The sequence below is a fragment of the Pimephales promelas genome, chromosome 6, assembly GCF_988280905.1.
Source record: "Pimephales promelas chromosome 6, fPimPro1.hap1.1, whole genome shotgun sequence".
Classification (NCBI taxonomy): domain Eukaryota; kingdom Metazoa; phylum Chordata; class Actinopteri; order Cypriniformes; family Leuciscidae; genus Pimephales; species Pimephales promelas.
The window spans coordinates 18,498,832-18,521,426 of NC_142774.1; the positions used below are offsets into that span (position 1 = coordinate 18,498,832).

Below are 22,595 nucleotides of genomic sequence, written 5' to 3' on the forward strand. Positions count from 1 at the left end.
GATGATAATCATTCTGAACCCTCTCTGCCACTCTGCTCGGTGTATGCTGACATAGTGGATGTTATGGATCATGCTGTGGTCAGGCTGCAGTTGCCATGGCTGCGCGATAGGGGAGAGATCGCTCGCAGAAGGCTTGACGATCATTTTCTCCTCGGCCATAGACCACCAGCTCGGGTAGGCCTTTCATTCCTTCCAGATCATACCGAGATCGGGAAGGCATGGAAGAACCCATATTCTGCCCGTATCCATCAACATCAGTGGGTTAGATTCGGTGATGTTGAGGGGATAGGGGAACATGGATATGTGTTGATGCAAGACGTTTGCGAACTATCTCGTGTCTGGATGGGCATCAACACTGAGAACTCCAACTCTGCCATCTAAACCTTTAAAAGCAACATCCAATTTGAATGGCAGAGCATACACGGCAGCAGGTCAGGCCGGTTCTGCCCTGCACACTATGGCTGTGTTGAAGGCGTATCAGGCCGATCTGCTGGGGGATTTCGACCCGGGGGCAGGGATGTCGAGGCAGGCTTGCTGAGTTCCATTGCACCACAGATCTTGCTCTCTGGGCCACTAAACAAACCGCAGCTGCAATCGCCTGGTCGATGGTGGCGATAACGGCCACTTAGAGACATCTGTGGGTAAACTTGGCTTATATCGGGGAGAAAGAGAAGGGCTTTCTCCTTGATCCACCGGTTTCGCCCTCAGATACAGATACAATACAAGAATTATTATTATCCATTACAATTATTTATTAGCCCTCTTCTCTTCCACGACTCCCCAAGCGCTTCTTACATCAGGCCTGAGGTTGGGCCCATGCCAATTTTCCAGTGGAATATGATATTCTGATGGCCCGCCTTGGCTTGGTTAGTGAGAGTGTCTCTCTCAGGCGTGTATTGGTGGTAGACTTCATGGTCATAAATAACTGTGTGGTGAGTCTTCACTTTGCACGCCGCAGGTGAGATGAGTTGGTCTTTTTAAAGAGTATTTTTTGTGCAACTAACACTAAAATGTATGTCTTTACAGACTTCTTTCCCTGTATACAATTATGGGGTCATGTCAATGTCTAATGTACATAAGGTAAGGTAAAAAAGGGCCCTCATTCTATGTTGAACTATGAACTATGTTAACAGCGAAAGCTTCCTCTCATTATGAGAGCATTTTTGAGGCTGTCGCTCATTCCTTCTGGAATGTTAGCACAGCACTTAGCAGCAGAGCAGCATTTTAATAAAATGATAACGTTGAATGCTGCCGCTTGGTTTATTCTCTAATCACATCTGTTTTAGCCCTCGGGTTATTAGCCACCTCAGGGTAGGGTAGTTTGTCTTCTCTCTTAGTAATAATACTTTTATTTGAGAGTATATACGATTTCTCTCTAGAGACTGATGCTGGAGCTTCAGACAGATTGTATGCCCGGCCAACGTGGCTGTCTGACATTTTCCTGCTGCTACTCCGAGCCTAAGGTAAATCTATGCTTATAGGCTGGCCCTCACCAGGGCCACCTCAAAAGCTGGCCTTGGCTATACTATGGATAGTGGAGGCGTCCTGCTGAAACATTTCTGCCTCTGACCATTCAGTATGTGAGCGTAGGCTTTTTTAGCATCCCTAGATGACAGCCTCCTCCCATAATAGGGAGTCATTCAGACAAGGCCCACCCTCTTCGCTGCATTCGGAGGTGCTAAGAGTAATGCTGGTTGGTAGTAGAGGCATGATTGTGAACGATCTAGGGATACGCCTCCAGTAAGGCCTCCCCAGCACAATGGGTCTTTTCTAGCATGGCCATCTTTCGCTCTGTGAAGTGATTGTTTTGTTTGCCAGACTCCACCGTACAGAGCTAGTCTGTGGATTTGGGTTCCACTCAGCTCCCTGAGCTACTGCTCAAGCGATGGGTTGAAGGTGGCTGACTGCAAGCGAGCCCCACTCCCCACATGAAAGTCTCAGGGCCAGGTGGTTGTTACTCCCCAATTGATACAGGGTAGTTCTGAATACTCAATTCTCAGCTCTGTATCAATCTACCTCACACCACAATGTCTCAGGTCGAGCGTAGAGTTACAATTTTGTTCTGGTTTTTGAATTACGTTCCCTTGAAGCTAGGGCATTGCCAATAAGCTGATGCCCATGCATATAGATGGTAGGCCCCTCAATCTTAAGCCTCCACTGAGGCAGAGTGGTGTATGTTGTACTCCCCTTGCTTAAAGAGTGTTGCACTCTTTCTGAGTACACTGCCATGTGCAATGTGTTTTGGCACCAGGATACTGTAGGCTCTTGTGTAAACAGCTTATCTGTCAACCAAGGCTGCACAGTTAAGTAGTAGGCCTCAGCAGCCAGCTTAACTCATGTGGCTGGCCTAATGGTTGGATAGAAGGCCTTAAACAGGCCTCCTCGGAAGGGAATGTTGTGGGGCGACCAGTTAGCTAGCCTTATATAGGCCTCCCGTGGGTGGCCTCAATATTTGTGCTGGTAGTAGAATGGTTCCAAACAGTATATGCTTGTAGCAAATTAGACTGGCTATCAGCTAGTTGGCCCAACCAGGTCTGTATAGGATAGGGCTTACCCAGCCAGATAGGATTGACCACTGTCAGACAGTTGGCCTTGTCTGGGCAATACAACAATTAAAGAAAAACAGCCTTAAATAAATGTCTTAATCAGCTTTTTAAAGTCTCCCAGTGTTAGTGCATTTCTGAGGAAGCACATTCCATAGCTTGGGGGGCTTTGTATGAAAAGGCTCTTTCCCCAATGGTCTTAAGCTTACATGAAGGCTGATGTAGTAAAAAAGAATTAGAAGAACACAGAGAACATGATATAGGAGTATAAGGGCTAATGAGATCACAAAGATACTCTGGCGCAGTCGCATGTAGTGGTATGTATGTTAATATAAGAATTTTAAAATCAATTCTCGCATTTATGGTAAGCCAGTGTAACTGTGAAAGCACCAATGTAATGTGTTCATGAGGAGAAGTATAAGTGAGCACACGGGCGGCAGTACTGTTGCCTGCTCAGAGATGTAGCTGGAAGGCCAGAGAACAAGGCATTACAATAATCTAACCTATAGTTGAAATAAAGGCATGTATAAGCCTTTTTGTGTCTGCAAAAGAGAGAAAAGGTCTAAGCGAGCAACGTTTCTCAGATGGTAAAAAAAAACAGTTTTAGAGATGCATCCATAAATGCATCCATTTATTCTGCATCCATAAATTGATCTCTGCTAGACAACTACACAAAGCTGTTAATGAGCAATGAACATAAGGACTAGTGGTGATGTAAATGTGCGTATCATCCGCGTATCAGTAAAACTCAAGACCATGTTTCCTGATTATCTGCCCAAGTGAAAGCATGTAAATGTTAAATAAAATTAGACCCAACACTGAAACCTGAGGAACTCCCTGTCGAACTGGCATGGCGTCAGATTTTTAATTACCCAAGCTTACAAACTGGGCACGATTCGTTAAATAAGACTGAAACCATCTGAATACTGCTCCAGAAACACCCAGCCAATTTTAATAGAAGAGAGTGACATATAGTATCAAAAGCAGCACTGCGGTCTAATAAGACCGCAGTGCATCTGCATGCACCTGAAATTGCATGCACTGCATGCACCGCAGTGCATACTGCATGCACCTGAAATTGCCGCAGTAAGTAAACCATTTACAACCCTCACTAGAGCTTTCTCAGGACTATGGCCTTTTCTGAACGCAAATTAAAAAGATTCAAAAAAAACTGTTCAGTGATAGGTGATGATTTATATGAATAGCCACAACACGCTCCAGAACTTTAGCCAAGAATGGAATGTTAGAATTAGGCCTGTAATTGGACAAATCGTAAACAACACAACCAGGCTTCTTAGTGTAATGGGAGCTGAACTCAATGAAAGATTCTCAATCAAATTCATATGAGGGCAGGTTGATGCAAGGCAGTTCATAATAACCGAGCAGGGAATCGGATCTACAATACTGGTAGTTGAATTCATGGACTTAACTGTACTTATAAAAATGCGACTGAAAAACATATCAAAGTTTGAAAAGGTAGTGGTCGGAGGACTTAAAGGATGAATATCAATTAGCTCAACTGGGGTGATAGAGATTAAAGAACTTTATAATTCCTCAATCTTTCCAGTGAAATCGTGAAGCCACTTATTACACTGGTCAACAGTGAACAATTAACAATGGCCTTAATTGGTCTGAGAAGATTGTCAACAGTCTTAAATAAAGATTTAGAATTTGTTGCAGCATTTCCAATAATGCTTGAATAATAGTTATTATGTGCAGTATTCAGGGCAGAATGGTAAGCAAACTGTTGTTGAGTGAATAAAAGTCTATGTACCATCAGGTCAGGTTTTTGTACTGCCGTTTTTATTGCCTTCCAGCAGCTTCCATTAGAAGTAACTCCAGCGTATACCATAGACAGAGTTTCATAAATGTAACAACCCGTTCTTGCACAGGTGCAAACTCGTCCAGAAGTGCAGATAACATGGAGTTATAGTTCTCAACAGAGTTAGTAATTGGAAACCCAGAGAGAGAGAAGTCAAAAAGAGAGTGAAGTCCATGTGCTTGACATTTCGAAATTTAATAATGCGTTTAGAAATGGATCTTGAAACATAACATTCATGTCAAAAGTAATAAGTCTATAAGCACTTATACTCTTGTCAATACCACCCAGAGATTGAATGCCAACTCCAGCAGAGCAAACCACATCCAATATATGGCCCAATCTATGGGTCGGAAATTCAGCATGCTGTGTAAAATCAAAACCATCTAAAAGTTAACAGTATTAACACAATTATATGAAAATTTATATCACCAGTCAACACTATAGCAGGATAGAGTAGACTGAAAAGTGTCAACAACTCTGTAAACTCTGTAAAATACAGGATTTGATTTTAAAATCCAGACATTCAAATGATGAAACTCTAGAAGCATCAAAAACATTAAAGTACAATATAAAAGTACAATATATAATTATAAGTACAATAATAAAGTACAATATATAAAAATATTGTTATAAAATATCCAATAATCACTTGCACAGTGTGATATATTTCTTGAAGTTTTGTACTTTCAATATCCCAAAAGTCTCTAAAGATTTTTTATTTCAGAGAAATTACAATTTTAAATAAGTGACAGTCCCAGAAAAAAAAAAAAAGTTGCCTGTCAGTGACGCAATATCCACGCTATCCTTGGTTTCCATTCATACTGCCATAGCCATGACGTAACCTTGGCAACAGATGTGGACAACTACGTAGTGCGTAACATTTAGTGGCAAGCCGTTCTTGTTTCTTTCAAACATAGACTATGGCAAGCAGACTTTGGTTCAAACAAGGAGAACTAAAATGAGTATCATTATCAGAGTGGCGATTTTGAGATGCCGAGAGCTCCACTTCCGCGAATAACTTAAAGCTGCTGTTGGCAACATTTTTTTTATCATATTCAGTGAAATCGACACTATAATCCGACAGAACAACATAAATAAAGTGGTTTTAGAAAAAAAAACTGTGCTTCTATCTCCATCTGGAGCGTGTTATTTGTTTTGCAAAAATCCACAGCTCCCGGATCATCGGGTCCAATCAGCGTGGGGGGGGGGGGGGGGGTTGTTATGGTGGATGTATCACGCTTTCAAATCACTAACAAATCAAGTAAGCTCATTTAGAGTATAAATGACGTTAGCAATTGCAATCTATCGGTATCGGCCAGGGCAGCATACCTCCAAGTACTCTGTGGTGTTGATGGATTCTGATGAGACGGGCGCGTTCACAGATAGCCTGGTGCACGCACTGACTAGCACGAACTCTGTGGGAGTGTATCCGTTGATAGTGGGGGAGAGGCATGAGAGTTGTAAACATTCAAAATTTTGCCTAAGTCCACTCAATTTGCCAGACTTGCCGACTGCGACTTTAAATTTGAAAGCTTCATTAGTCAGGACCTGACAGCTTTATTAGACAGGTGAGCAAATGTACATAAAATAAATCAATGTTATATAACTTTAGCTAAACATTATGAAAATGTAGAATATGGTCAGTATGTTATTCTAATGTTGATCTAGCTTACAGCTAGTTTCGTATAGCAAACAAACTAACATGTAGTATAACATTATAACTTTTAACACACATTTAAATGCCGTTTAGTGTGATAGTGTAACGTTAAACCAAGTGCATTTGTCTAATAAACTGACTGTGTGAGTAATCCAGCACTTGCGGGTAGTTCAGTAGAATTAAATGTCCTTATTCCTTAATATCCACAGGACTACCGTGTGATATCTCTCTATTTAGCAATCGCGACCTGCTTTATAACCACTGTAATGTTAAAAAAAACATGAATGTTTGCACTCATCCATAAACATCATTAGATCCATCAGCTTGACATCAAGTCCCATCATTCAGCTCATTACTGCATCATAAATCAACGCCTTTGTTATTGTTGGAATCCGCGCCCTCTTGTGGCGAAAAAAACTACATATTGCGCCTTTAACTGATACAATAGGTCCAGATATTTCAGCCAAGTACGTTGTGGTACGTTGTTGTATTTATATCCAGACGGAGCACACTTATTCAAATCAAGATCATTGTCATTGTAAGTCATTGTCTTTGTGCAATGTTTAACTGAGACAAAGAATGTCAATTTTTATGGAGAATAGTATCAGTGATAAGTGCCGTTTTATTGTTTATTGACCAAGCTTGCGCTCTAACACAACTAAAGTGTTACCTTTCTGCTTCTGGTTCCCTCCTGTAACCTCTATCTAGCCTACCAGGCAGGCCATGTGCTCCCCTCACTGAGGGTCACTTTGAGTTCTCAGCATCCTTAGTCTGGTCAGACGGTCATAGGTATCTTGTGAAGCCTCCCACTTAGATCAGTCCTTCGGCCTTCTCTTATGTTTGAATTATAAGAGCTGGTTAGATCCGTGGATTGAGCAGAGAAACTCCCCTCACTAGCAAGGGTTGTAACCACAATGCTTCGCAGCTTTGATGCCATACCTAAAGGCAAGTGACCAGAGGCTCTGCCTTCGGACAGACAGGAAGTGGCCAGACTGAAGTGTCCAATGTAAGGACCGTCCTGGTGGCATTTCGGGTGGTACATTCCCCTGAATACAGTGACTGGCTGGGTTTCCTTTGGGTTCCCTAGCCACATTCCCTAGAAGGGACCCATTCTGTTTGGGTCCCTTCTATTGACCCACCAATTTCAAGCTGTGGTCGTAGGCCCTTGAGCAGACCCAGGTAGACCTCTCATCAAACGTAGTGTATGGAGGTTTTACTGTGAAGCATATAGCTTGGTCTATGACCATAGAGAATGCTGTCACTGAAAGCCCAATGTAACCTGAGAGTGAGTGGTTCTTGCATTTCAATTGAACTTGCTGGTTCTGACAGTTGTCACTGCCAAATGGTATGCAATCCCCTTTGGTGGCGTTGGTAGATCGTTTCCCAAAGCGTCAATCGACGCAGTGCGATTTCCCTTTCGAAAGGGAATGTCTAGGTTATGACTGTCACACCTGAGGCTTTCCCCAAAGCCTCAATCGGCGCATTATCTCGTTCCCTGTTCTCAGAGAATAAGAGTTTACAGTCGTAATCTAGATGACGTCATTGACTGGCGACTCCTCACCCCTGCTCACACGCCCTGTTTCCTTGGTTAAAAATCGCAATTTTCTCACGATTTACAAATAGTTGGAAAGATTTGGGATGTTGTAAGTAATCAACTAAACAAAATATATAACATTGACCTAGTGATTTTTGGATATTTTACTGCAAAAATCCTGCATATTGTACCTTTAATGTTATATTGTAGGAATTTTATGCTGGAGGTGATATAGCTGTGTAAAGTGTCTTGCCCTATAGAGGATGATTTATGTGTGCTATGTCCTTCCTCCTATCATCAGGAGTCTGGATGAGATCCACAAAAACCATCATCATTCCTGCTCTCCCTCTCGTTACCATGACTCCCACCAGGAACATCGCTCCGGAGATTCGGACTATGAATATTCAGAGGACAGGTATCGCTATTTTAGTGCTTAATGCTCCAAATACATATTTAAAAATGCGTGTGTTTGTGGAAAACATTGTAACTCAGCTCTCTACATTGATTTGTGCCGTTTTATTATTTTAATGCTTTAAAGCTATATTTAACTGCATAATTGTATTCACACCTGGAACTTTTTACTATTAATGATAAGTCAAGAACATTTGATGTTTTAGAAACGGAGTTTGACTTGATTTTCATATTGTCAACACAATGTTTTATGCTATTACTTTACTAAATACTAATACTACTAAAATGACTAACAGCCATAGTTTTTAGTCATTCCCATTAATACTAGTTAAAATATTGCTAAATACATGTCTATTATTTTCTACACATTTTCTTTTTTTCTTTTCTTTTTTCCTCACCATCCTCTTACTTTTCTTTTATGTTTGGTTGTCAAATTTTCAATGTTTCACCATCACCATGGCAACTTCAGCGAGGTCCTGGAGGTGCACAGATCAATCCGAGGTGGGAGTGCTGAGTGCCTGCATACAAACAGGTAAAAATCCAGAGCTGTGAATCAAACCCTCACTGTAAGCTGCCTCCCTGAGTTATCTGTATCTTAGAATCTGTTGCCTTTCTATGTTCCTTTTGTTACTTATTTCTTGACAATTTTTAGAGCATACAAATCATTTGAAAAAAACATATAATCAACCAAATGAGGATTTGCTGCAATGCTTATTTTTTTATGCCTAATTCAAGTTCCTTTTCCTTTTAAGAATGTTGTTTTCTATGCTTGCCATTTAAAAAATAATAATTGTTGTGTGTTTGCTTGAGTAATAATTCTCATTATTTTTTGCTCTTTTTGATGCCTGCTTATTTGTGCTAATTAAATTAGGAAATTAGCTAGGCACTGTAACACACTTCCCCCAAAGATGCCATTGTTAGTGAATGGTATACATAAAGATATTTACAGGTAAGCTGGTTGAAACTAACCGAGTATCAATGTTGTGCTTGATCATATTCCAATTCTGTTATTGAAGCTTTCCAGACCCTTGTGATATTGCAAAATGTACCTCTGCTTAGTGTAATTTGTGTGCTGTTTTAGTCCTTACATACATTGTTATTCATCCCTTTCATTGTCCTGTACTCTCAAGGGTGTCTCATACAACTTTTCACCTCTGTACTGTAGTTAACAATGTTTTCCTTTAGAAGTAACTGTATGTATATTATTAATTGTCTTTGTTGAAAGAGTTTAATATGAAAAGGCAGATTAACTACCATTCAGGGCAATCTTTTGGTTTGCAAACGCATAATAAGTTTCTTACTTTTCAACCTGAATTCAAAATCAGGATGAGTTATCGATATATTTTTAGGTAGTCCAAAGGCCAGTGAAGATTAATGAGAAGACGCAATAAATCACAATTTTAAATTGACTAAAGACAAAAAATTACAATATTTTACAAATTACAATATTTTCATTTCATGACCCAAATATAAATATAGTATTTTACACTGAAGTTGACAACTCCATCTCACCGATAAGTCATACACTATATGGACAAAAGCAATGGGACACCTGACCATTACACCAACAGGGGCTGTAATGACATCCCTTTCTAAATACAAACATTAATATGGAGCTGTAATTGCTTCCAGTCTTCTGGAAAGACATTCCACATGATTTCGGAGTGTTCTTGTGGGAATTTTTACCCATTCATCCGGTAGAGCATTTGTGAGGTCAGGTGTTGGACAAGAATCCTGGGCTCACAATATTCATTCCAGTTCATCCCAAAGGTGGGATTGAGGTCAAGGCTCTGTGTGGGCCAATTAAGTTCTTCCTCAACAAAATCACCCAACCATGGACCTTGCGATGTGCACTAGGGTACAGTCATGCCGGAATAGAAAAGGGCTTTCCTCAAACTGTTTCCACAAAATTGGAAAATGCCAACATGTTCTGGAAAAATTAAGATTTCCCTTCAGTAGAAGAAAGGGACCACCCCCTGAACAACAGCCCTCTACCATTTTCCCTCCTCCACTAACAGTTGGCAGTCAGGCAAGTAGCATACTCCTGCACCACTCCATCCAACACTTGGCATTATACTTGTTGATTTGAGGCTTTTGAGCATTTAGCTGCTCGGCCATGAAAACCAATGGGCTCTATGCATGGCGGTATTTCCGGTGAAGGTCTAAGGATGCTGGATTACTTCCGCCGATCGTAAGGTCCAATGCTATACTGAGAATTTATATTGGTTTTTATACTCTATGGCTATACTAAAGAAACGTTAGTCACAAGTCAGTCAGTCGGTTGTTTATTATATTAAATAAACATAACTAAATATAAAATTACATGTAAACGTTTTAAAGATTCGTTTCAAAGACGGGAGGACAATACGTTTTGAAGACTCTGCCATAATCCTGTTTTCCTCCGCTTTATGCGTGCATATTGCCTATTCCACGTAGCTCCTACTTTTTTGTGCTGATATTAATGCCAGATATTACTGATATGATTTTTTTCGTGCTGATATTAATGATATTGGAACACTTCGGCTATGGAATCAGCAGAGCGTTGGCGACTTTTACACACCATCCGGCTCAGCGCTGGGTAACAACGCTCTGTGACTTTATTTGGTTTTCCACATTGTGGCTGGAGTTCCTATAGCTTCCACTTTCAAATAATAGCCTACCACTTTCAGTTAACTGTGAAATATCTAGCAGAGATAATTTCACAAACTGACTGCAAACATCGTATGATAGGTGAACAATGCTTGAACTATTCAAAACGAACTTTTTTTTTCCACAAAAGTTTGTAAACGTTGACTATATGTCTAGGTGATTGATTTTATACACTTCTGGTACTGGGTCTGATAATTAAGAGGTGTGTTCCAATAATTCTGTCCATATAGTGTATATTAAACGCACCAGTAATTTCCCTTCTTGTGATGTTCACAATCAAAAAGCCACCAAGCCCCTCTCTTCTTTTTCTTTTTGTGGCTATTATGCATGCTTTTGTTTATTTCTTTATTTCTTCCCATGCTAAGCTCTACCCTCCCTGCATGCTTAAAGAACAAACCGCCACGGCGAACAGAGAGGGATGGAGTTATCCCTCTTAGTGCCATTCCACAGCGTGTTCTCAGGTTCACAGATGAGGTCAGCTCTGGGTAAGGGAATAGTGCTAAGCTGACTAAATCCAAACAAGATAACTGTACTATCAATAGGTAGTGAGGAGTAGTAATGAGACATTTGTTTGTGTGTGTGTGGTACAGGAAAATATTTCAGCATTTATGCCTGAGAAATAATGGCAAGCAGCTAGTCATATGGCTTTTGTGTATGATTCTAATTATTCTTTCTTTCTTTCTTTCTTTCTTTCTTTCTTTCTTTCTTTCTTTCTTTCTTTCTTTCTTTCTTTCTTTCTTTCTTTCTTTCTTTCTTTCTTTCTTTCTTTCTTTCTTTCTTTCTTTCTTTCTTTCTTTTCTTTTCTTTTCTTTTCTTTACAGTGATCTTCAGCCTTCATTAGACAGAGTAAGAAGTGCCAGCACGACTTGTTTAAGACCGGAGTCAAACTTCCACTCACTTGAAAGAGAAAGGTATGTGAAAACAAAGGGGAACCAAACTGTGTCAGCACATAGTGTCTGTGTAATGTTTTAAAAGCTTGGGGTCAGTAAGATTTTATTATTATTATTGTTTTATTAAAGGGTTAGTTCACCCAAAAATGAAAATTCTGTCAGTATTTACTCACCCTCATGTTGTTCCAACCCCGTAAGACCTTCATTCATCTTCGGAACACAAATTAAGATATTTAAGATATTAAGATCGCTCCTGCATACAGTCCATAGGCTTCTTGAGGGACTGGCTCTTGCTGTCCCCGAAAAGTCATTAAAGACATCGTTAAAATAGTCCAAGTGACTACAAGGGGCTCAATCTTAAGTTTATCAAACGACGAGAACACTTTTGTGCGCAAAAAAACAACAAAAATAACGACTTTATTTCAACTATTCGTTTATTTCTCCCTCTGCGCGAGTCAGGTTACTAGTTTAATAGCGTAAGCTTCTGTTATTGTACGTCACACGCATCACACACACATGACCAGCGTCGGCCAATAGTGAGCCTACGTGTGACGTAGCTCTACGCAATCGCACTACGTTAACTGACTACAGGCCCATGGAGAAGGAAGTGAATAGTTGAAATAAAGTCGTTATTTTTGTTGTTTTTTTGCGCACAAAAGTGTTCTCGTCGTTTGATAAACTTAAGATTGAGCCCCTGTAGTCACTTGGACTATTTTAACGATGTCTTTAATGACTTTTCGGGGACAGCAAGAGCCAGTCCCTCAAGAAGCCTATGGACTGTATGCAGGAGCGATCTTAATATCTTAAATATCTTAATTTGTGTTCCGAAGATGAACGAAGGTCTTACGGGGTTGGAACAACATGAGGGTGAGTAAATACTGACAGAATTTTCATTTTTGGGTGAACTAACCCTTTAATACTTTTATTCAGCTAGAACACAAATCGAAAGTGACAATGAAGGCTTTTACATTAATACTGTTATTAATACATTAATACACTCCCTGGGTGATTACGGACTTCATTTACCATCAAGCATCTTCCTGGACTGAATACACCTAGCGACACACCCCAGCCAGCATCAACTCAGCACACCTGGTCACGCTCATCATCCCCTGAATACTGATATAACTAACCACGCAGCACACAGGATATAATGCCGCATTCCAGGCAACCTGTAATCCGTGTTTTTCCAACCTTATAATCGTGAAAGTGCACTGGAACGGCAGTCAAACCCATGTCTTCCCACCCGTGAAGCGTGAACTCGTACTAGATCGATGTACTCCCAATTACGAGCTCTGACATCACATAGGCTGTGAAACCATACAAAACAATGGCAGCCCTTAAGGATGCAATGTTTCTGCAGGCGGTACATGGTGAGAATGCACTGTAGGACAATATAATGTTGCAGTCAAATTAATAATAATAATGATGATAATAATACAGACACAATTATGTATTACAATGTTATGTGTCTGAAACAATAAGTATATTGTGCTCAGGTAGTTTAGCGTTACTGGCCTTGGACGCTACATAGTTGTGAGTTGTGGTTTGAAGTCGTGATATACGTGCTCAAAAACCTGCCTGGAATGCAGCATCAGTCTCTCCATTGCTCTCTGTCTGGTCTCGTCTATGGTTTCTCAAGCTTCTCTGGTCCCAGGATTCCCATGTGCTCGCAGCAAGTATACTCAGGTTTATCACTAAATACTCTCCTGTGGGTATTTTCAAGCAGCCATTGTGTGTGGCGGTGCTTCAGGATTCTCCAGTCTGATTCTCAGAGTTCTTCGATGCATCTACGGACCTTGTATCTCCTCTCTGCATTCAAGTTGGAAGTTTATTCGAGGCTGCTCTCAGTTCATGTGTCTTTGGATCGGATATTGCATCAAGTGTATAAAATAAAGTCTGTTAACTGTATGCAGTGTGCCCTCATCCTTCTAGTAGTGTGACAGATACAGAATAATTCAATAATAATAATATGAGTAATTTTTGCTGAACCAGATCAGCATTTTAGAAAGATTTTTTATGGATTTTGTCACAATGAAGACTGGAGTAATGTTTGCTAAAAATTCACCTGAACAATCACAGCATTACCATAACATTTTTAAATATATTAAATTAAAGTTAATTGAAATTGTAATAATATTTTACAATATTACTATTTATTTTTTATTAAATAAATCCAATTTGGTGAGGATAACAGACTAATGATTAAAACATTTTACTGACACCAAACTTTTAAACAGTAGTGCTCTTAAGGAGTCTGTTCTGCAATCTCAGCCTTTAACCAGCCAGTTTTGGTTAAATCAGAGATCCATCATCCAGACCTTGAACTCCATGATACCTTTCCATTTAGCTATTACATTCCTCCTTTTGTTTTTTGTTTTTCCACTCTGTTTGTTGTATGGATCAGTCATTTTCCATCTCAAAGGCATTCTGGCAATTTGGATAGGCCAAGCTCTCAGATAGCTAACAAGAAAAGCATTGATGGTGACAGGTAAGATCTCATAATAAACCTCTGAACATATCTTTATCACTTATATTTTTGTGTGTGTGTGAATGTATTTCAGCTTTTTCACTAATTTGACCTTTTTTTGTAGTTGGTTTACCCTTTAATTTTTTTACGTTTTTTTTATTTATTTATTTATTCATTTATTTTGCATGTCTGATTATCTCATTACATATTTTTTTTTGCCCTTGACCTTCTTTGCGGTGGCTGTGTTTAGACTCCAGCCCACCTCTATCCTGAGGGGCAGCAGGAGGAGGAGAGAGCCTCCCCTCATGCCCTTTGGCCAGACCAGCTTAGGGGGTTCCTGCCCTAACTCTCCGCGAGCTGACAGGTGCATGCTGGGATCCTCTCAGAACTCGATTTATCTGCTTTAGTTTGTGTCTGTAAAAATGTTATCACCATAGATTTTTTATTTTTTTTAAACTGATAACATTAAATCTCAAAATTTCACTAGGTGATTATTTGTTATTTTGTTTTGTTGGCCGATACAACAGTGTACTTGAACTTGATTTGAACACCTACAGTACCAGCAAAAATAGTCTGTCAATGTATAAATACCCTATGCGCAGATGTATTTGTAACACCAATTAAAATTTAACACAATAAAAGTGTTTAATAATGAGAGGGGTTATGGAGAAAATGTGTGCACTGGTCATGTATTCTTAGCGTGACGACCACATTCCCACTCTTTGAATAAAACTTTTTTTATTAAAAAAAAAGAGTCATTTCATGCAAGTGAACATTATTTTAAGTTAAGGCTGGAATATATGGAGGCCCTGAAGGGACATGAAGAAAACTTCATGAGAAACTTTGCAAATGCAAAATACATTTTTTCATTCCATCTCATTTTTTTTTTTTTTTTTTACATCACCATGTCAATTTTATTGGCTCTGTAGGAATGCAGAGTTGATGCTACAGTAGTTGCTGAAAGTCATAACCAGTTTGCAGATACTGGGCAGTCAGAGATGACAGATTTCTCAAAAAAAAAAAAAAAAAAAACATGCAGTGTATGATATGCACAATTTTCTCTTTTTTTTTACTTCAAACCCTGATTCCATCTAGTTATGAAACATGTTTGATATTTTAAGACGAATTTAGAACACATATTGTTATTATTTTTTTATGCACCTCTTAGCAACGAGTCACGTTTTTCTGTGTGAGTTTGTTGAGTTTGGAACGATTTGAAAGTCTGGTAGTGTGTGATCTTCAGTCATAGTGTACCGAAGACATTCTCAAAGTCAACAAAGTATATGATGATGATTTTTTTTAACCTGTTCAGATTTTAAAAGTTTTGTAATGTATTCCAGCCTTTAAAGCAAAACAATTTGATGCAAAAAGTTATAAGTGCACCTTTAACACTAAAGGTACCTTTAACACTAACACATTTTCCTTCAAATGTTTTCTTGTTTCTCCCTAACTACATAGTGTATTAAAATGAAAATTTCTCCTCGATTTTTGACAAAAAATCTCTCTTTCCAGAGAACTTCCACGAGGAGGACATTATTCCCCAGCAGGGACACCATCATTAGGGCGCAGAGGCAGACAACTGCCACAACTGCCTGCAAAGAGCAGCAGTATAGAGCAAGGTAAGCAATTCACTCTCTTCTCCCTCTAGATATTCACAAAATCAGACAGCAGTAATCTGAAATGTTATTGCCATTCAAACTCACAGCCCAAACGCATGAATCTGTCCCCAGTGCTTTTATAAATGCCAGATAATTTCATGACTCCTCTGTCCATAGCCTTTTTCATGTGTTCCAAAAGATCACACTCCTTTCTGTCTCTTCTCATGCCATTTCTCATGCCTTCAACCCCATCTTCATGAAGAACATGTCAACAGTAAACCTGAGGAGAAACCTAACTCAGGTATCTCATTCCATTCTCTCCATTTTGCCCTAATATTGATAACTTGCTTGCCTTGAAGAACTGAACAATATTAATTTTTACTCCACTCTATACAGTATTTCTCGTTCAAACCCCACAATATTTCGAACATTGTAGCTCTTCCAAATTCCATTGTAGCTCTTCCAAATTCCTTTGTTCCAAAAACAGACTCACCAACTTAGCTGGTTTGTTCTTGGTCAAGATGATTTACTAGCTTCAAATCATGACCTGCTTGTACCAGTTAGAAACCACTGTTCCAAAATGCAGATACCACTTCAAAGCAAGACGACCAGGTGAATAGGGTTACATAAAAATAACTAATAGATATCTGTCAGGGTTCTGTCACACTCCTACTGTCTCTTTATTGTTTTCGCCCTCCTGTCCATATGAGTTGTTTTGTTTGTGGAGTGTGGTTTTTGGATCTCAGCACTTTGGTCTTGTTTGGTTTCGGTTCTGTGTCAGAATTCAGACATTCATGTGCCATGTGTTTGTCCATTGTCGTAAGCGCACGGGATGAAATTGTGAGCTCTGTTCTCGTGTTAGATTCTGGTTTCAAGTTATCCCAGGCAGGCCGTAGTCTCTTCTGTCTGCAAGTGTTATGGTATTCCCTGATTAGTCACTTCGATTTACGTTGAATGGCGACGAAATAGGGGTTTTGTTTAGAAGCCTACCGCCTTCATTGTCATTGTCGTAATCAAACTCTAGATCTAATATTATCACATGGAATAGATGTTGATACCATTGAAATTCTGCAGCAGAGCGATGACATCTCAGATCATTATCTAGTCTCATGTAAACTTCACTTAGCCAAAGCAGAAAAGTCAACTCTGTGTTATAAATATGTTAGACCTATAACTTCTGCCAGTAAAAATGGCTTTGTCAATAATCTTCCTAATCAGTTTCATCATCTCAGCATCCCAGATAGCTTAGAAGAACTTGATATTGTGACAGAAACTTTAACTCTCTCTTTTCCAGCACTTTAGAAGCAGTTGCTCCATTGCGCTTAAAGAAGATTAAAGAAAATAGTCTAACGCCGTGGTACAACGAGCACACTCAGGCCCTTAAGAGAGCAGTCAGAAAAATGAAGCGTAGCTGGAAAAAAACTAAACTAGAGGTATTTTGGATTTCATGGAAGGACGGCTCGATCGCATACAGAGATGCCTTAAAAACTGCTAGGTCTGCTTATTTTTCAACCCTATTGGAAGAAAATAAACATAATCCTAGGTATCTATTTGAAACAGTCTCTAAAGTAATGAAAAAGAAAGCTTCAAGCCCAGAAGTGTCCAAGCAACACAGCAGTAATGACTTTATGAATTTCTTTACTAAGATTGATAATATCAGGGACAAAATTATAACTATGCAACTGTCTACTACAGTATCAGCATGGCAACAGGGCATGCTCCGAGTACCACTTATTCCGTCCTGCCGTCAAACCTTTTCCCTGTGGTCGAACCTCAGTTCTTGTTTCTTGTTTCACTCCCTGACCGAGGGCGCGCTCGGCATGGACTCATTAGCCGCGTTTCCACTGCCGGGCTAGGGCTGGGCCAGAGCTAACAGCGAGCCGAGCCGAGCTAGTGGCCTCGGGCCTCAAGCACCGGGCTTGCGTTTCCACTGCCGGGCCAGTAGCCCCACAGCGTTGCCTTAAACCCCGCCCCTAACACGCCTTTCTGGGTCAAACGTCATACAACCCAACCCATTTCAGCGGGTATTATGAATTAATTTATTTTTTTAAATTAGGAAGATAGCATGTATATTAACTCACCTGCAGTGGCTGCAATAGTGTCCCGATTGTCTCGCGAGTCGCCACTAATAATAAGGCGGGGGACGGGTGAGGGACTGTTTCTTCACACGGCGTCAAATTGACGTCGTAACGTTACTCTTTCTTCTGCCCAAATGCTCAGAAGAGCTTTGGTATCCTCTACAGACCAGTACAGGCGATTTTTTTTTTTTTTTTTTTTGCGCAATATAAAAAGTAGGGCTGCACGTTTTCGAGTTTTTCATTAACCGTTAACCGAGGCCCTTTTAATTTTTAACACCTTTAATAACTTTGGATCCTATTTGAAACGAAATTAATTATAGAAATAAAACGCAGTAAGTACGGAGCAGTTAAAGCCACATTTCCATCACCCTTCAAACTGAAATTGGCAATTGAAAATAAGCACATTGGAAACACGTCCATTTCGCAAAAACTCTGTCCTCTAATAATACTAATAATAATAATAATAATCATTATTGTAACATTTTATTAGTCTGCATATAAGACGCCTTTATCCAATAACAAAGCACAAATAAACACAATAGCCTATTTTTGACGCATATGTTTCACTGCAGTTCTTTCAGTGGAAACAACTTAAAATACTCTTTCATTTCTGGTCATACAGAAAATAATAATACATATTCGCAAATACATTTATTTGCGTAAACCCACAATAACAAGAAAACGTGCTTTAACAATCAGGCTTCATGATCTCCGTGAACTGAAGCGCGAGAACTGAAACAGCCACCGACCGCCTTCGAATTTGTTCGTTTTAAATTGGACATTAAAGCTTTAGTCTGCAGCCTTTGTAGCTAAAGCTTTAAATGTCCAATTTAAAACGAACAAATTCTAATCGAAAGCCAATATCTTCTGACTATGTAATTATGTAGCTAATTCATTTCTCTCAAAATGTGCATCCGGAGATATGTTTTTAGCCGAAAATGATTTAGAAAACAATAGTTTATTAATAAACAATTAATGCCTCGTTATTTTATATTATTTTATTATTAGGCACATTTAGCCTATTATAGCCTATAAATCAATGCTTAAATGTTTAAAGGGGCAAAAAAATCTAACAAATATCTGAAAATTCGTCGATATAGCCTATATATAGCCTATATATTTTTGCGCAGCATTTGGCATAGACCTATACAGTTCAAATGAACATTTTGGTGTTCAACTTTGCGTTTTACAAAAGACAACAACCGTTAATTTTTCATTTTGCAATTAGGCCAACGGATTAAATAGCCTAAGGGGAAACGAATGAACACAAAAAGTAGACCGTTTGGACATAAGGCAGAGTTCTTTTTTAAAATTCATAAAAGATGTGGAATAGCCTACTAGACAAAACCTCAAAGAAATGCCACAATCAAGACCTCGGAGCAGAAATGAGGGAGTCTCTTTCCCTGCCATTAATGCTTGGATAACACGCACGTCCATAAATAGGCTAATAATAATGTCTAGTGCGGTGGCTGATAGACTACCAACGTCCGTTGCCATTATTTTTGGAATGACTTATCGCGAAAGAAAAAAAAGATGTTTTAGTCGCATAACATCGTTAACGGAAACGCTGTCATTTCACAATATTTTTTTATTGACATTCAGAAAAAAACGCAAAAGTTTTGAGCAAATATTTATTGACGCCACTTAACCGAGCAAAAAGGTTTCACTCGGTTATGCAATTTTAAACATGGACACCCCTAATAAAAAGTGAAATGTGCATCTTGCTTCAGATCATAACGTAACACCGATAAACTCCGCCTTTTACCTTGAGCACGCCTCTAGCATGAGCTGGCCTGCTCTGGCCCAAGGTATTCGACGGGCCAGAAATCCTGGCCGCTGGCCCTGAGGAAGCCCCGATCAAGCCCCGGAAGTGACAGTGGAAACGCGACTGGCCCTGGCACGCACTAGCACGGCCCGGCCCTGGCCCGGCAGTGGAAACGCGGCTATTGGCTCTTATCGGTTTTAACTGCACTGCGTAGTTCTCCCTTCGAGTCCTTGCAATCAGTGGAGCTTAAGTTCCTGTCGATGAAGCAGCGCTCCTGGTTGCATTAGCCTCCAGCAAGACGGGGGACCTGCTGGAAGCTCTGAGTTCCTCCCACACTGTTGACCTCAACGCCAAGGTTATGCCCCCGTCAGCTTTCATATTTGGCTAGGTGTCTCTGTGTGCATGGTTCCCCTGCTGGGTGACCCCCACGTGTATCGGGTCATACGTGTATACCTCCCTTCGGGAGGGCATGGTTGCTTATCTCTACTGAGATATCTTTACCTTCGTCCATGCTAGTCTCATGACAGGGAGCTCACACTTACACAGGGCACTGTCAGAAAGCAGAGAGGTGCGTGGTTAGACGGGTACTCCATTTTGACGTCATTCAACAAGGGTTATATATGTAACCGAGACGTTCTGTGTAGCATGTGGTTCATGTTTATATTAGGGATAGGCATTTTGTCAATTTCTCATTTTGATTATTGACCGGTCTCAAAATACTCGGGGGGCGGCGCATGTCCGTCATGAAAATTAAATTATTTGAAGACTATTTCGAAAATGAATCCTGACAAATAAAAATATGACATGAAAGTATGTGTATAAACTGAAGCCCGTTCTATGACACATCCATTGAGATTAATAATCAGATATCCTAGAGATGCATTACATAAACCTAACATCACAACTTGCATCTGCACAAAAGGACACAAATGTGCATGTGAACTTGCTAGTTTTTACAAACAGTGGTTTAAAAGGGAAACTCTGGATGTGTGCTTTCCTTAAAAGCATACTGATACACAGGCAACTAAAGCACAAAGAATTTAGAACATTCCATTACAATCATCTTCTCTTTATGGTGCTGTATATATCATGTATATTGGTACTACACATCTTGCACTTTATTTTTCATGAAAGAAAGTGATTACAGTCATCGCTGCACATTTTCGAAGTCATAATGAGGGATAATTTTAAATCAGCTAAAACATATTTTTACTGTTAAAAAATGAGAACTAAATAAAACTGCTGCATTATTATCAATGATTTTGAAAAAAGAAATAGCCCATCTAAAAGCAATATGAACGTCTCAAATAACCCAATAATAGTCATTGGTGTCGGACATTGCATTTGAGTGCAGTAGGGAAAATGGCAGTGCGGCCAATGTGTGTGAGTGCTGGTAAAAATGTAGGAGACATTGCTTCTAAAAGGTGTGGTTGGGGATGGTTGGTATCTAGACGGCTGGTGGTAGAATGACTGGAGTGGAGAAGTTTAGATACTTCTGTCTCGGTGAGTTTAGAAAAGGACAAGAGAAGATTTCTGGCTGTGGATATGGTTGATCTGAGTTCCTGTGTGTGAGGAGCTGAGAACTGACTGCTGATGGTTGTTGTTTTATCGGTGAAAAAATTAGCAGTTAAAAGGTGTTCTCATTATGTACATAGTAGATTGGCGCTGCACATCTTGCAGATAACTGCATTACATAATCAAAGTGATTCCAGGCATCACATTTCACTTTATTTTGCTGGTCTGGAAAAAATCAGGTCTCAGGAACCTCCTCAAATGCTGCGTTTTAATGATCAATCATCGCTGTCATGTATGAGTACTCGTAACCATACCTAGTTTGGCCATGTGCTTTCATGTTGTCATGTTTTGTCTTGAGCTGTGTAGCACATGGCTTGTGACGGGTGACCAACTGTCCTGTTTTCCCAGGACATGTCCTGTTTTCATATAACAATATAACAATTTTCTATCCATACAGAGGAGGCATAACCTACTTTAAATGTATTGAAATTAATAAGGTATCTTTGAGTAAACTTCTGAGTATCATTTGAGTTGGCCCATGTGTTTGCTGGGCCGAGTGTCCTGGTTTTTGTTAATCAAAATATGGTCACCCTAGGCTTGTCTGTTTAATTGACTGCGTGCTTTCATGTTTTCGTGTGGACACAGTCGGTGAGAGCTCTCATTAGCTGCATGTTTTTGTCATGTTTTGTTTGAGCACATGGCTTGTGAAGTTGTGATTGTGTTCACACTTCACAGGCCATGTGCTCTTGATGTTTACATTTTTTGGTATGAGCATGGTCATGATTGTTTCTTTGTGCCATGTACTCTGCTGTCTATTTTCAAACCCCCACCCTTCTTGTTATCTGAGTATTTTTTTTAATTTGCACCACCTGTCCTCCCTCGTTACCTGCTTTGTTTTCCCTATTCATTCTCCTTGTGTTTGCAGTCCTGTGGTAGATCATCATCTAATGTGGTCCATGTTTACTGGCTTCCTGTTGTTTTCTGCCCTTTGTTTCCTGCCATTTCTTGTCCGTATCTTACCTTGTTCAGCTGGTCATGTTTTCTCCCACGGGGTAGTTCTCATATGGTGCACACCCTTCCTACTTCTGACAGTAAAACCTCCACTTCTCTAACCACCTTCTGCTGAAGGAGGAGGCGAAACAAATCCACCTCTAGCCATGCTGAAGCTCCTCCAGAGGTGGCCATAGATGCAGTAGCTCTTCCTAGAGACTGCTGCAGACACTGCAGCTTCCCCAGATGCACCCGTAGATGCTGCAGCTTCCCCTGAGGCACCCGAGAGGATGCAAAGTGCTTTGCAGCTTCTCCGCTGGCGGCCTTCTATGTTTCCTTGTCCTCGCAAGCTCAGGAGAAGGAGTGTTCCTGTTGCTCCCCCAACCCCAGTGATCCTGGATGACCTGACTCTGATGGTCCCAACCAAGTCTGGTGGTCTTGGAGGACCATAGGCCAATAGTCTCTAATCCAGTTGTTTTGGAGGACCCAACTCTGGTTGTGCTTCATTTTGCTGATATAGCAGAGTCAAATAGTTTGGCTGATGATTTCCCATTTCTTCAGTTCTAGCAAACAACAGAGAGTATGCTATGTCCTGATACTCCTCAGGAACCATTTCTACCACACTATCATCTCCAGGTATAGATTGGAGGGGCAACAAATTAAGGAGTGAGAC

The 22,595-nt window shown here is 40.1% G+C and overlaps 1 protein-coding gene across 19 annotated transcripts in view; it reads left to right on the forward strand.

Annotated features, from left to right (window-relative positions):
* Positions 1 to 22,595, forward strand: part of rims1b (regulating synaptic membrane exocytosis 1b) — a 120,821-nt gene that overhangs the window by 83,524 nt on the left and 14,702 nt on the right. For 10 of the 19 annotated variants that reach the window (XM_089132206.1, XM_089132204.1, XM_089132205.1 and 7 more), the window contains 7 exons: positions 7,858 to 7,971; positions 8,437 to 8,499; positions 11,438 to 11,527; positions 13,914 to 13,997; positions 14,227 to 14,340; positions 15,489 to 15,595; positions 15,837 to 15,875. In XM_089132206.1, the coding sequence (XP_088988332.1) occupies positions 7,858 to 7,971; positions 8,437 to 8,499; positions 11,438 to 11,527; positions 13,914 to 13,997; positions 14,227 to 14,340; positions 15,489 to 15,595; positions 15,837 to 15,875 (611 nt within the window). Of the gene's footprint in view, positions 1 to 7,857; positions 7,972 to 8,436; positions 8,500 to 8,838; positions 8,917 to 10,981; positions 11,102 to 11,437; positions 11,528 to 13,913; positions 13,998 to 14,226; positions 14,341 to 15,488; positions 15,596 to 15,836; positions 15,876 to 22,595 lie in introns of all 19 variants that reach the window. The other 9 variants (XM_089132213.1, XM_089132214.1, XM_089132221.1 and 6 more) reach the window with 5 other exon arrangements.